This window comes from Tursiops truncatus, chromosome 5 (genome assembly GCF_011762595.2).
Source record: "Tursiops truncatus isolate mTurTru1 chromosome 5, mTurTru1.mat.Y, whole genome shotgun sequence".
Taxonomy (NCBI): Eukaryota; Metazoa; Chordata; class Mammalia; order Artiodactyla; family Delphinidae; genus Tursiops; species Tursiops truncatus.
The window spans coordinates 70181857-70198212 of record NC_047038.1 but is presented as its reverse complement, the minus strand read 5'-3'; the positions used below and the strand labels follow the sequence as shown (position 1 = coordinate 70198212).

The window sequence follows — 16356 nt, the reverse complement described above, 5'->3', positions numbered from 1 at the left end:
ACAAAATTCAAATGAGGTCAATTTTACAATTAAATTAACTTTTCCCCATTTGGAGTCCATACTAGCATTTTTTTTAAGTAACTAATTTTCCCAATAGGTAGCTAGTTCAGGTCAATTAAACACATACTGATCTTAATTTATGTGAGCTACCATGTCAGGTGCTAAGAATACAAAAGTGATTAAGATATGGTGATCTCCCTATGGGAGTTATGGTCAAAATTTGAAAAAGTGACACAAACAGCAATTTTATGAGAGGTATGCACAGGGTATTATGGGAGCAAACAGTTGGGACATTTAACTCTGGAGGAGGTGAGCCTTGCAGGATGATCTAGAGTGAGTCAGGTGAAGAAAGGTGGGACAGTGTATCAGTCAGAGTGAGAGTGGAGGCACAATGCCATAGGGCATGGGAGAAGAGCATGATGTTTGAAACTACAAGCTAAGTGACAAATGCTCATTGCCAATTTTAACTAGCTTTGAGAATTTTTAATTGTGGTAGACTCAACATGAGGTTATATTTCCTTCTCGGATATAGAATTAAAAGTAGTAAAAGAACTTTCTCCTTCTCCCACAGCCTAAATGTACAACTAGAATTTCTTGTATCTACTTGGTTATTTGTGCTTCTGCAATTACTCTCACTGGTCAGGATATAGCACTTATAAATCCATTCTTCAGGCAAACTTCTAGACCCATTTTGCTTCTTTAAGAATTCAATGTCACACAGCTTTTATGTCAATACACAATCACTGGGGAAAGTTGGGAAGAATACACTGGACTATCAATAGTGATTCCACTGGGGTGGAGGTTGGAAGGAGAGAGGTGGAAAGACAGAAAATGTGGACTTCCACTTCCTACTTTAACAAATTGAAAGAGAGGAAGAGTGGGATTATGAATGAGTTTTTCTTTTTGATGTTCTTTAGTATTTTTCCAATAAAACACTAAAAACAAATACTGAATAATCATTGGACACAAGATAGCTAAGATTTACTGGATGCTTTATATTCATCAATTCATTTAATTTTTATAACAGTGTTATGTGGGTGGTACGATGAATGCACTATGCCCCACTCCCCCACCTCTTAGAAATGAGAAAAACTGACTTTGACAGGTTAAGTCACTAGCTCCAGGTCACACAGTTCCTAGTATTCCTGGGATTTGAAACAAGGCAGGTAGCTCCAGAGTCCATCTCTCAAATACTAGACTTTACTCCCAGCTATAGTAACTTACCAATGACCACCAAACAAAACATGGTTTAATTGTGTATCAGAAAGTGAATTTCAAGAACCACTGCTTTGGAAAATGTCACACATCGATAAGGTTAATATCTTAGAAAGCCACTGATATTTAGTCTCATTTCAAGAATCATGAAATTCTATGAATTTATGAGATAATTCTAAAATATTAACATTAGCTAGTATTTTTAAACTCCTAACACCAACAATATGGTGATTTTTAAAGATCAGAAAACAGTGTAAGTTTCTGGAGGGCAGGCATTTTATCTGTTTTTTGTTTAAACCTCCAAATCTCTCAGTGCCTACAACACAGTAGGCACTTAAATTTGCTGGATGATTAATAGTTTTATTTTCAGCACACTTCAGTTATCCTTGAAGCAAACCTTAAAACCTTACAAATGGCTGCCATTTTAAAGGCAGGTTTTGGATAATAGTTCAACCTTAAGTCAGGTTTTGGAATAATAGTTCATTCTAACGTAATTGCGGTGTAATAGGGTTTAAATGTTTAATTTCTATTCTGGCGTTTGTTATTTCCCTATGATACTTTCCCAAAGAAAATTAGGCATCTCGTGAAAGACCACATATTATTACAAATAAGAACCAAATTATCTGCATAGAAATGTTAATATGCTTCTTCCGGAAGCTTGCAAGATTTAACAGCTGCATACTTTCAACTTAATTTTACTGAGAAATAATTTGTCCTCTAAAGTAATTTCTTTGTATTTAATAAGAATTTAAGTTAGTACATTAACTTAAATCAACAAGACATGGTCTTAGAGCCTACGTTTATTTCTTTATATCCTTATAATTTGTTCCAAGAACAAGGGACGAGGAGTTAGAATGTAAGCATTATTTCTTCTATACCAAACAAAAGCAAATTACATAGAATATAATAAAAAGACAAAGAGCTACCCAATTCTATTATGAAATGCAATCATAAAGTGATATCTTGGACTAGACCTTAAACAATGGAAAAGAATATTGCATCTCATCTTTACGTTTATATGCAGATCATCTAAGACAGATCCAAACTATGTCTAAAGGGACCCGTGAGAAAAAAATTATACCAGGTTTCCCATTAGGGAATTTTAGTAGTTATAAAATCATACAATGTTTGAACAAGTTCTCAAATATTAATTAAATGACTTGATCATGTGACAAACTCTAGCTTATAGTCATTATTAACTTACAATAATCATAATAGCTAACCTTTACTTAGCACTTGAAAGGGTTAGGTACTATGCTTACTGTTTTATACTATTTTATTCATAATGAAGGGAACTGGAGTTTATAATAATATAACTGGAGTTACATGATTTGCCCAAGGCTACACAGCTACTAAGTGAAGGAATCAGGATTAGAACTTTTTAGAATAAGCTAAAAAAGCAAACAAACACACAGTAACAACTCTAAACTAGCACTAAAAATCAGCAATTATTTATGTACAAGAATTTGTATTTAAAAATACATGTAAGTATTCTTTCCATTTGCTAAATTTGGCATTAGCTGAGCAATCTTAAAATTGGTCAAAATATGGATTTTGTTCATCGTATAATCACTGTAAAATCCTATTTCCTACAGCTATTTTTTGAAGGCAGAGACTATATGAACATTTCACCTCTCTATCCCTGGCACATAATAAGCATTTAAATGTCATCAAATGATTCACAGCACTGTTTCAGTAAAGTGCTCTATGACTTTAAAATAAAAACCATGAACTATTTTTTCATTTTTTCTATACATCAATTTTTCTGGTTCCCTTTAGATTAGACATCAGTATAAGAAAAAAAAAGAACTAATTTTTCCTTATTTAAGTACAGTTCACATCGTCTTACAAAAGAGAAAAAAGTTACTTTGTTTTCTGTAATAGGTCTTTAAAATCAATTTGGGGAAAGCCACTGAAGAATTCTAATAATGGGGCTTCCCTGGTGGCGCAGTGGTTGAGAGTCCTCCTGCCGATGCAGGGGACACGGGTTCGTGCCCCGGTCCGGGAGGATCCCACATGCCACGGAGCGGCTGGGCCCGTGAGCCATGGCCGCTGAGCCTGCGTGTCGGGAGCCTGTGCTCCACAACGGGAGAGGCCACAACAGTGAGAGGCTCATGTACCGCCAAAAAAGAAAAAAAAAAAAGAATTCTAATAATGAACAAAATTCAGAATCCTACAGGTTTTGGCTTAAATATCACTTCTTCAGAGGAGTCTTCCCTAACCATTGGCTCACGTAACACTGAAAACAAATGTCCACCATCAGGACAAGGCTTTGAGTTACTGTCCTCCCAAAACAACAACAACAAAATTATGTCATCTGGCTGAACCCTTGGTCAGTCAAGTGAACTTAAATTTGTTCAGAATATACTTGTTTATTATAAAACTAAACTTCTAAACTTAGATATCATTTATTCTGACTTGGAAACTAGAATAGAACAGAATCTCTAGTCTGACAAATTTAGAATTAGTCTTATGAAAGTTGAGTCTATATCAGAGCACTGAAATCAACCCAAGAAATATGCCAAATGCTCTGAGATCTCAGAATAGTGACAGCATCTGTCCAGTGGAGCCTCTGAAGTCTTTCCAAAGGCTGAAACAGGTGCCTACCTTTGGGCTCAAAGCTCAGTCTTTTAGCTCTTCACATTTTCTCCCTTGAGGATTCACGTCAAACTCCTAACTCGTAAAGGGACTGATGACTTTGAAATTTCTCTCTGTAGCTTTTTGTGCCCTATTTGCCCACTGGGCATTTCCACTCAGATGCCTGTCTTACTATCATTTACAGTTCACTCTACCTGAGATGAATTTAATGCTCCCTGTTTCTATCAGTGGTACTTTTATCCTCCAAAGCAGAAAAAAAAAAAAATCACAAAAGTTCACCAAATTCCACTGGGTTCTTCTTCATAGTATCTCTTCTATGAATCCCCTCCTGTACTTAGCATCTACTCCCAATAGTACCCTGGACTGATTAGTAGAGGCAGATCTATACAGAAGCCATTCCCATGACCTGAGAGGACCAAGCCTCCTAAAGCACAACCTTTACCATGTTACTTCTTAACTCAAAAAATGCATTCTCTACCACTAAAGGAAAATATCTGTGATGGTTAATTTTATGAGTCAATTTCACTGGGCCACAGGATGCCCAGGTATTTGGTTCAACATTATTTCTAGGTGTGTCTGTGAGTGTTTCTGGAAGAGATTAGCATTTGAATTGGTGAACTGAGTAAAGCAGATGGCCCTCCCCAGTGTGCGTGGGCATCATCCAATCCCGTCGAGGGCCTGAATAGAACAAAAAGGTGAAGGAAGGTTGAATTCACTCTCTGCCTGCCAGACTGAGCTGGGACACTGATCCGCCCTTGACACTCCTGATTCTCAGGTCTTCAGTCTCAGACTGGAATCTATACCATCGCTCTCTGGCCTTCAAACTACACTGTTGGCCTTCCTGGGACTCCAGCTTGCCGATGGAAGATAGTGGGACTCTTAAGCCTCCACAATCCCATGAGCCAATTCCTTAAAATAAATCTTATTCCTATTGATTCTGTTTCTCTGGAGAACTCTTTTACTCAATGTCTAAGCAGTATCCTGGTCATTGGAGTGTCTCCAACAGTAGGCTTCAAATTCCCTCTCTAACTTTTTATTTCTGATTACTGCCCCTTAACTTGGTTACTCCCCTCAGGCCAAGTTACCACACTCACTAACCTCAGAATATTCCATAAGCTTTCCAAACTCTGAAATGAAAACAAGTAACACCAAACCCTTACTTGTAAAGCAGTTAACATATTCAGAATTTCACAAATCTATTCCTAATGATGACTTTTTAAGAAGTAGATACATTTCTCATGAAAGGGAACTCCAGAGAATTAACATTATAAACGCTGTAATTTATTTTCACAAAAGATACCCAAATAAGGACTTAAATATATTCCTTCTTGAAGAGGGAACCCTCCTACACTGTGGGTGGGAATGTAAATTGGTGCAGCCACTATGGAAAACAGTATGGAGGTTCCTTAAAAAACTAAAGATAGAGCTACCATATGATCCAGCAATCCTACTCCTGGGTGTATATCCAGAAAAAAAACATAATTTGAAAAGATACATGCATCCCAATGTTCACAGCAGCACTATTTACAATAGTCAAGACATGGAAGCAACCTTAAGTGTCCATCGACAGATGAATGGATAAAGAAGGTAAAGTACACACACACACACACACACACACACACACACACACACAGGAATACTATTCAGTCATAAAAAAAGAATGAAATAATGCCATTTACAGCAACATGGATGCAACTAGAAATCATACTAAGCGAAGTAAGTCAGAAAGAGACAAATACTATATGATATCACTTATATGTGGAATCTAAAATATGACACAAATGAACTTATCTATCAAACAAACAGACTCACAGACATAGAGAACAAACTTGTGGTTGCCAAGGGGGAGGGCAGTGGGGGAGGATGGATTGGGAGTTTGAGATAAGCAGATGCAAACTATTATATATAGAATGGATAGACAATAAGGTCCTACTGTGTAGCACAGGGAACTATATTCAGTATCCTGTAATAAATCATGGAAAAGAATATAAAAAAGAATGTATATACATATAACTGAATCACTTTGCTGCACAGCAGAAATTAACATTGTAAATCAACTATACTTCAGTAAAATAAATTTTAAAATATATTCCTCCTCTTTGATCTAGTAATTCCATTTCTAATTATAATGCTGAAATAATCATAGATCTTCAACACTTTTGTATAAGAATACTCACTGAAACATACATTCTCAGAATTATATAAATATGGGAAATGTTAAATTACCTTAGAGTCATATTATAGACAATGCAGCTATTAAAAGTACTTTCTTGAAGGTTAAAGACATGGGAAATATTTACGGTGTAATATTAGGCTAAAAGAATTAGAATAAAATATATGTAGCACAATCCCAATTTTGTAAACCGTCCCCCATGGGTTTACCCCTACCACAATATGCACATGACTTGAAGGAATACATCCCAGCGTGATAAATAACTGTCTCTGGACACTAGCATTTTAGCATTCATAAATGTAGTCATTCATAAACAGCAGAGTTCAAAACTCACCTTAATGGACTTTATTCTTGGCTTTCTATTTCATAAATACTGGAAATACAAGTCTCCAACAGAGCAAATGTGCTTCTGAAAAGACCTCCTATTACGAATGCCCTCTGTTGTTGCCACAGCAGGAAGGGTTTTATAGGCTGCTGGCTTTGTGCACAAAAAAGAACACACTTCTCCATTTCTCACAATTCCTTTCCTCCACAGGAAGCTCATCTTCTCTTTTTTCATATCTCCTGTTGTTTTTCCATATTCATTCATGTTTTTCATATCCCATCCTCTCTTAATCCCAAATTGTAACATCTAGGACTAAAAACTATACTGCTTGCTTTCCTTCTTATGGTTTGAAGTTTAATCCTTTCAATTCCACTTATGCCTAAATTATAGAAGCTCTTGCTTTATCAACTCCTGGGGTGACAATGGCTTACACATTGTTTTCCTATGATGCCTGAATTCAATTCCCTGTAGGACTTGAATAAATATTAGTTGAAAACACGCCCACCCCCCAAGTGTCCTAGTCACACCTAAGGGGGAAAAAGTAACATTCTGCATGTTTCTAAACGATGCCTGTATATTCCCCAGCACAGCTCCTGTTACACTTACCTACTGTAAACTTTAGTTACTAAGTTGTTGATCTGTTTGTCAAGTTTGTATTTTCGGTAATCTTCCAAGCCATCTTTAATTGCAATAATTGTAAGGACAACCACCAGAGGCAGCATCGTAATTTCCTTTTGAAAGGCTTCTACCAAAGGCACCCAGTTCAGGACAACTAGAAACAGGAAATATAAATTGGCGACTCTGCAACCCAAACACACACAAGGAGGTATTAACATACCATGTAAAAGCCTGCAGCGAAAGAGGCAAAAGACCTGACGGTGTTTCCTACAAGTTTCTATCAGCTGATTTTGGATGCTACAAAACAGAGAGAACTAGCAAAATCTAACAAACCTGAATGAACAATTTATTACCCCCCCCCCCAGACATCTGGCTTGAGCATACTTTAATAAATGTGAGGTATTTATTGCATATATTATAGTAAATATTGCAATGTGACAGTCTTGAGTTGTATAACACATAAATATAAAGCACAGTAGGAAGTACTATTTTCAGTTCAAAAAACTTAAGAGGAAATTCAGAGTTAATGTGTTGTAAAAACAAAAAACAAAACAACAACAAAAACCAACTCTCTAACTTTCAGAAGTTAATTTGATTGTCCAAACATAAGATTCAAACAAGGCTCAAAATACTGGGTCAGCCAAAAAGTTCCATAACATCTTATGGAAAAACGCCAACCAACTTTTCTGGCCAGCCCAATAATTAGAAAAGCCCGAGGGTTTGCTTTTCGCTAAGATCAATGTTTCCATTTCTGCTTTTATGCTACTCAGAACCAATTTTTTAAGGAACTTCCTCTATTCCTCTATTTTACATATTCAAATATTTCCCCACTGGACCCTAAGGCAAATTCAGGCGGCCTCTTTCCTTAAAAGAAAGAAACAAAATCTCAATCTTGCATGGTTCCTTGAATTTTTGTCACATACTTTTCCCATAACCAAACTTCTCAGAATAATCTACACATACCCCTCCTTCCTCACCTCTAATTCCTTTTACCCTGAAATTTTTTTCTTAGCCCTTTTTGCTATTTCTGTGGCTTCAATGATTTCCATGTGAACCACATCCAAATCTATAGGGCTAGGCCCTGAACTCTGTTCAAATTCCAGGTTCTAATTCCATCAAGGACACTAGATTGCAAGCTCCCATAGACAGAAATACCCACAGCAGTTAAAGCCATTAATTCAATAAATTCACATCTGTACTTTAACCATATCCACTGTTCCATGAATGTATATGGAATGTATATAAAATGAAAAATGAGAATGAATGTACGTGGAATGAATAATAAATGCTGAGACTCTCTACACTGATATTAGCATCTCAAACTCATCATCTACAAAAACAAAATAATCTTCTAGCTGATCTTCTTTTTACCCCTGTCATTCCTTTTTCTGTTAAACCTCCTGGTCATCACATCTCAACTTGTTCACATCATCTTTTGACTCCTTTCACTTAATTCCCTACATCTAATCCATAGTATCTGTAATAGATTATCCTCCTTTTTATCCCCACATTGTTCTAAGTTCAGGTCTCCATTACAACTCTCCGGGATATATGCAGCATTTTCCTAGATGTTTTCTCCTGCCTTCAATTTGCCTCTAATTGCATTAGTCGCAGAGGACTACTTCCCAGGCCTCCAGCAAATCTTCTATGCTACAGCCATTCTGCTTTTACTCATATTCCTTCCTCCATCTGAAATGGGCTTTGCAGACACCTCTGCCTTGAACATCTTAACCTTCATCATTAAGTTCACGTGCCACTTCCCTTCTATTGCTCTGGCTAGTAGTATTATTTCTCTTTTTGAGGTTTCCATCCTAGTTGGTAGCACCGTATAACACTCATCCCATCCACTACGCCTTTTCACTGTATAAACATCTTGTTTCCCTTGCTAAATATAAAACTGTAAGGAAAGAAGCACCATTTAGCCTTGCATTCCCTTCAATACCTAACCTGATCGGAGAGCTTCCATAAATACATATTACTCTGAATTACGTCTTTGTTTCACCTAACCTTACAGCTTACATCTGAATTTGCTTCAGAGCTCTATTTTCTATTATCAAGAAGAAAAAGCTAGAATTAAAATACACCAAAATTAAAATTAAAAAATTAAAATTAAAATCAAAATGGTTTAATGGAAAAAACACCAAAGCAAGAGTGAGAAGACTCAAGGCTATAGCCCCTCGTCTGCTTTCGGCATCACACTGGCTAAACCACTGTGCCAAACTTAGTTTCTTAATCTGTAATATGAAGGTAACAATATCGTCTCTTGTCATGAGAAAGCATCTTATTAATTATAACGTGTTATGTGAATGTAAGAGGTCATCGTTCCACAACAGACTACCAGAATTGTCAAAGATAATGTCACAAGCCTTAGGCTTAGGTTACAGTGTTAGGAAAATGAAAAATCTTATACATCAATTAGAATGACCAAGAACATTCTAAGATTATTTTCCCAAAAAATAAAAGTACCTGTGAAATTGTTCAAATAAATTTCTTGGCACAAAATTCAAAAGCGTGTACTTCGTTGTCCGTATTCTGTTATTCACGTAGGTTCCAGAAAACTTTTCGTACTCGTCCTTGAAGGGCTGGAGGTGGGGAACAACCACCCGGTGCTTTCCTGCCAGTCTGGGGGTCTGGGAGGACTTGCCCCTGAAGGCAAGTAAAGAGGAATAGCTGTATGGCCTCTCATGATCGTCCCTGTTTTCACCGCCAGTCGGCCGCTGCCAGTGGTATCTGGCCCATTGAAGAGGCTCAGTCATGTCCAAATGCGATGAGATCCAGGTTGTGTAGGTAATCTGGCAAAACAAACAAAGAAAAACCCACTGAAATACTTCTCATAAGCTTCTGGAAAGTCTTAAAGAATAGTCATAATAGTAAAATTAAATTTTTTTCTATATTAAATAAACAAATGACTCAATGGCTCAAGGTATCAATGTGAGAGTAAAGCGAGTCACTGGAACTCTGTTTTAACCAGATCTTTATGAAATAGAGCATACACCTTCTGCCTCATGGGCTGATCACCTAAGCAACAAGAGACAGCCCCTAAAAGGCTACTTACTCCACAACTTGAGGCAAATAATTTGGGCTTACTACGTACAAGTCTCTTAACTTATCATCAGTTTTCTCATCCATGAAATGGGACTGCCACACATGTCAAGAAATTGTTGTGAGGATTAAGGGAATAACATGTAAATCACCTAGCATAAACCCCGATACAGAGTAAGCAGTCAGTAAAAACCATTCTGTGCAGATAACAAAAATGGCCACAAATGCTTTCCATTCCTGTATGCACATCCTTTCACCCATCAAGTAGTGAAGTCCTTCTCTACCCATTGCAGCTACGCTTGCCCATGTGCCTTGCTTTCGCTAATGAAACTCTAGTAAACCGGATACAAGCAGAGGCTTGAAAAGTGCTTGCTCACGGGACTTCCTTGACTCCATTTTTCCCACTACCACATGCCTGAGTCTAGGCCAGTCTCCTAGATGATGAGTACTCCTGACCCACTTAGCAACTATTGCTCCTGTCAACATATGAATGAGGCCACTGACTGCCAACACGTGAGTGTGCCCAGAGGACACAATCTAGCACCGAGATGAGCTGTCCCAACTGAGCACAACCCCAACTGCCAACCCACCAAACTGAGTCAGTACAAGTTACACCACCATGTTTTGGGGGTGGTGTGATAGAAAACAAACCTAACTCCTATCTAATCTCTTCCTTATTTTCCTCATTTTCAGGTGCTTCTTATTTTCCGAGAAATTCAGCCCTGACTAGAACGTATGTCCATTAATTTAAAAAAGGAAAAAAAAAAAGCTAACATTTATTAAGAGCACACTCTACTCCAAACACTTTGCAAAGCGTTTTACGTGCCTTATCGTATCTAGTATTTACATCAACCTTATGACAAAGTCGTTATTTCCATTTTACGAAAGAGGAAACAGGCTTAGAGAAGTTTAGTGACGTACCGAAATTCACGTGATTAATAAGTAGGTAAGGCTGACTCAAATCAAATCTTTCCAACTCAGCAGCCTCCTTTTAGCTGTTAATGTGCTTCATTTCACTTTGTATCCAGAGTAGCTGGCACTTAGCAGATGCCCGAAGTTCATGCAGCAGGCTATGAGCGTTGAGCATGTCAGCAAGCGTGTGGAGGCAAGGTCTGGAGGCCTTACTTTCTATCCTTGCTTTATCAATGTCATTGCGTTTAGTTGATCGTTTTAGGTTGGAGTGCACCTCTGGAGATTTTTAGTAAATCTGTGGGTGCGTCCTGATAATATGAATTGGTAACAAAACTCCCCAGATGAATCTGATTCAGGCGGTCCATGACCGCATTTGCAGAAAAACTAGGTTATGTGCTAGAAACTCCACTGGCTAGGGACACAGAGATGATTAAGACCTGGATCCTCATCTCTAGGATCTCGGGGTCTAGGTGAGGCCATAGGTACGTAAATATATAAATGCAATCCCAAGTGCAAAATAGTGTTCAAGGCACTGAAATAGCCTGGGCAAATTATTTAAGCTTGCTTCCTTCCTAAGCTTCATTTTAAGTTTATAACACGTCTATTGATTATTTTCTCTAAAGTGTTATACTAATCGGAAATTAACAGTTTCCCCCTAAGGACGTTAAAACTGTATCCAGCATTCATGGATCTGAAATCATACATCATTACCTAGCAGCACTGAAAGATTGGGTCCTATTCTAGTAATTCTAGTGAATCACTATTTTTAATAATCCATTCTAGCTAATACACTTGTTTACTCTATACTGGTCTTTAAGCAATTCCAGGGATTACAGTTATATAGCATCACTTTATCACTGTATTTACAGAAAATAAGTTGAATCACAATCTCACAAGAAGTCATCAGATCTTTAAAATTTATATGATCTAAAGCAAACAAACAACAGGCAGAAAGTCACTTTTAATGGGAAGAATACACTGGCCTCCAAAGGTGTGTATTTGTGCCTGGATCCACAATACATAGCGTCTACTGTTAGAGAAAATACCCATAAAGTTGGTTTTATCAGTTTTATACTAGTAATGGAAACAATACAAAAAAAGTTCTACCCCCATCAGTTTGCTGCCCTTTGGAGTTTGCTCTCTCAATTATCTGTCCAGAGAGCTAAATCAATGTAAACTGGTCAAAATAATCCTATCTTTTCAATATAATGTTTTTAAAATCTGTCTCTGAAGTAATTTGAAAAGTCTCGTTTTCACTTCGGTATAGTTGACCCTTGAACCATGTAGGGGTGAGGAGTGCCCACCTTCCTCAAAGTAGAAAATCTACCCATAACGTGTACTTGGCCATCCATTTCCACAGTTCCTTAGGCACCCGCAGATTCAACCAACTAGGATTTGGTAGTATTGTAATATTTACTACTGAAAAATACCCAAGTATAAGTGGATCCCTGAAATTCAAACCTGCATTTTTCAAGGGTCAACTGCATATAAAAATAGCTTCTTAATCTATAACTAGTAATGAGAGCTTAGAGTTATTAAAGTAGTTCATAACATATTCAGAAATCTCCCCAGAATAAGGATGTAAGATAGTGCTTTATCAATGAATCAATAAATAATGTAAAATACTTAACATAAGCACTAGGGGCTTTTCATGCATTTCCTCCCATCAGGTGACCATTATGACAAACCTCACAGTTTTTAGAAGGTTGAAATTAGTACAATTTTATATTATTTCTGGAAACGTTAGAAGAGAAGTTTTCATTTGCAATTAAATTCTTATTAAGACAGAGGAGTGTGTATCCCTCTAGGGTCCACAGTCCCACACGACAATCTAGATTCTACTTAGATTTTTACATTTTGGAATACAATTTCTTCAGAATTCAAACTTAGAAATAATTAAACAAATACAGCATGTAGGGGGTGTTAACTTCAGGTAATTCATGGTGTATCACCTCTGGCCCGGGGATGGGGAGGGGTCTGTGGACCCCTGAGATAGAGAAGTTGTTAATGTTTTCAAGGGATTGAACAAAAAGGACCAAGTGTGGAGGTAATTAACATGTGGTAAAAATTCTTTCAAATTTCCAGCTTAGAATTTATACCATCTTAGATCGAGGAGGAACGACCAAGGATCAATATTTAGTCACTCTAGCTCAGTGCTTACAAAATTTGTTAACTGCCACGCCAGTAAGAAATACATTTTATGATGCAACCTGGAACACAGACACACACATACACACATACAGCTAAAACAAAGTCGTACAGAACAATTCTTGCCCTTCCTACTTGCCATGCATGCATCTTCTATTCTACTCTATTCTGTTTCTCAGTCTCTCTCTTTTTTTTTTTTTTTTTTGCAGTACGCGGGCCTCTCACTGTTGTGGCCTCTCCCGTTGTGGAGCACAGGCTCTGGACACGCAGGCCCAGCGGCCATGGCTCACGGGCCCAGCCGCTCCGCGGCATGTGGGATCTTCCCGGACCGGGGCACGAACCCGTGCCCCCTGCATCAGCAGGCGGACTCTCAACCACTGCGCCACCAGGGAAGCCCAGTCTCTCTCATTTTAACACTGGTCAAGCTGCACTGAATTGGTTTCAAGGTTCACTAATGTGTTGCTCTACATACTTTGGAGAGACACTGATTGCATGTGGAACCACATGGGTTGAAAGCATACATGGAAGTGGACAGAGCCATTTTTAGCCCCTCTGATAGTAGAGAGGCACTGAAAAACAGCAGTTGGACTAGAAGGCTCAGGGGAGGGCAACACTTTTCCCAGTAGCAAGAAGCCAGAAGTAGCCTCTTCATCCTTCCCCATCTACCCCAGCAAACTTAAAAGTATACTGATACTTAGAGAAGGCTTCATTATTAACATTTCACATAAATATTCAGAAAAAATTCTTTAAGATATGAATCACATATGAATCACAGTAAATCATACCTCATCAAGAATCAAAGAATCATGACATTTTAAAGCTTAGACTTTAGAGATTATTTAATCTAGAAGTCACATACCAGTAGCCCTTAAGCAAAATTCTACCCAATGATGTATTTTGTATCACGGTGTTGCCAAACACATTGTTTTACATTTTTTGAATATAGGACCAACATTTTAAAATGGAAACAAATTTATATAACATACTGATAATTAGCTTCTCTTAAAAAGAAAAAAATACAGAATATTGGGCACATATTTTCACATGGTAACAAATGGTGAAGCTTTTTCACCACGGCCCCTGACCCTAACCCTGCATTTTCTGGTTCACCTATTTTAATTGAGTGAATGAGCAGTCTGATCACCACTTTTTGACAAATCGAATTCCTCCTGCTCTATAGACCCAGGTTTGAACATCGGTTACATCACTTAATAGCTCTGTGGCCTACGTAACTGACCTCCTAGCCTCAACTTGCTAGTGAATAAAATGCGATGCTGTTAAGAGTCATGGGGCACACTGCAGATGAACAATGTTCATTCTTTTCCCCACTCTTCTCCTTGCCTGTTTCTCAGCATAAATAAGTCAAGGTTGGAAACCCCGTAAATTGAGCTGAAATCCGAACTTTCAACACACTGCTTGCAAATTAAAGTTGTCCAAGTCTAAGTAAATGTTCTATTTATCTGTTGCTACTTGAGAAGTAAGCGGCATTCAGTAGGCTACAAATAGAAATCCAAACAATCACAGAAAACAGCAAGACATAAACTGACCTTCAGACCACCTGATCTCATCCTCAACCGTTTGCTCTAAAATTCATTCTATGTTTGTGAACAAACTGTATTCCGCTTGTGCGGTGTTTTCCAAGCTCCCCCCTGTTAATCACAGTCCCCTAGGCACTTCCCCTGGAGATTCTGATTCAGAGGCTATAGAATGGGGCCCACGAATGTGGAATTTAATAAGTACCCAGGTGACTTATCAAGGAGGTTGCAAAGTGTAACCTATACCCTGCAGCTGTGCAAATGCTGCCCTCTCTTCCTAGCAGGCTCATCAGTCATATACCCACTCACCACACCAGCCTCTCTTCACCCTCTAGACTATTTTAGCTTTACCTTAGAGTAGGGGAGATGGAGAAGGATCCACACAGGAGATACAATAGGGCATTCCCTTCTCTGCTACCATAACAGTCCTGAGCACGGCTCAGTCACTGCTCCTGCTACAGTGGGCTGCAGGTAGCTTCATTCTTCAAAGTCAGGGAACACAGCTCAGTCCTGTCCAGACGCCACAGAGTCTAATGCTTGGCCAAAGTGAGGATGATCAACAAATGACCATCGATCACTGAATTTTATAGAAAAGTAATAGTATGGGAAATGGAAACACCGTGTTTCCTCTTTCACGGCTCAGCCTGGCTTTCCTTCCCCAAAAGGAAAAGATGAAAGTTTGAGGCAACAGAAGCCGTCAATTTCAGCTTGTGACTGCATCATTCTACCTTTATTAATAGAAGGAATCTGCTCCTCCAGGCCTGAAAGACTTTTTCAGGAAATCATTCTTTCCTTCTAGATTTGTAAGACCAATAAGCGTATATTAGTGATTAAGAGCACAGACTCAGGAGCCAGACACGGACATAAATTCCTGGGACCTACACTTGCCACCTAACCTTGATCAAAGGACTGTTGTGAGGATTAAGTGAGTTAATATATGTAAAGCCCTTAGAGCAGGGTGTGAACCAGAGTAAGTGCTAAGTAAACATTAACAACTGTGGTAATAGTCTGAGAAATGTTCTCCCAACTACAGTATTTATATTAACTGAGAATTGGTATGCATAGTATTGATAGTAACGACTATACCCAGTTACTCAGTTATGTTTAATTGCTTCAAGGGTATGTAACTCACACTCAACCATGTGGTCACACGCAGCTTTAGCAACTTTGCTCTTCATTGAACTGGAGAATCTGCCAGGCGACCAACTAGCTGAGCAGAGCAATACTCTCAACTGTTCCCAGGGGTAAACAGAGCAACCTTGTGGACAAAAGCTCCAATGAGCAACTTATTGTGAAGCATTTTTAGGATCTTTCAAGAACATCACTCGTAATTCTAAGATTTAACCCACTCCGGGAAGAGCTGACTTGTCATGGTTTTCTGCTAATAAACCAGATGGTTTCATGGACCTGATACTCTGCCACTGATTGGAACCCTGCCTTGAGAATTAACACAAAACACATATTTTTAAAATATACCAAGAAGTGCTTAAAGGTCAATTATCACTTGGAACAAGAAAGAATGTTTTAGACCTGGATATACTACTCCTGAATGAGCTTCTGTCCTTAAAGGTAGGGAGAAGACTATTTCATTCAAAAAAACAAAAAAAAACTATAGTTTACACAGGTTTTATTAGTCTCCATTCCTAACTTCATTTTTAGTTTGACAGCAAACTACTACTATGTGAAAATTTGGATTACAACAAACTTGCTGCTGGTTAGTGATGGAAAAATACCATTAAAGATTAACTACATGAAAAGGACTGCATGTTCCTAGGCTCAGCATGGCTACT

The 16356-nt window shown here is 38.2% G+C and overlaps 1 protein-coding gene across 1 annotated transcript in view; it reads right to left on the bottom strand.

Moving 5' to 3' along the window:
• The window catches only part of ATP10D (ATPase phospholipid transporting 10D (putative)), a 94960-nt gene that overhangs the window by 68328 nt on the left and 10276 nt on the right, over nucleotides 1-16356 (bottom strand). The window contains 2 exon segments of the mRNA XM_019928231.3: nucleotides 6918-7112; nucleotides 9396-9721. Coding sequence (XP_019783790.2) covers nucleotides 6918-7112; nucleotides 9396-9685 — 485 coding nt within the window. The 5' untranslated portion in view covers nucleotides 9686-9721.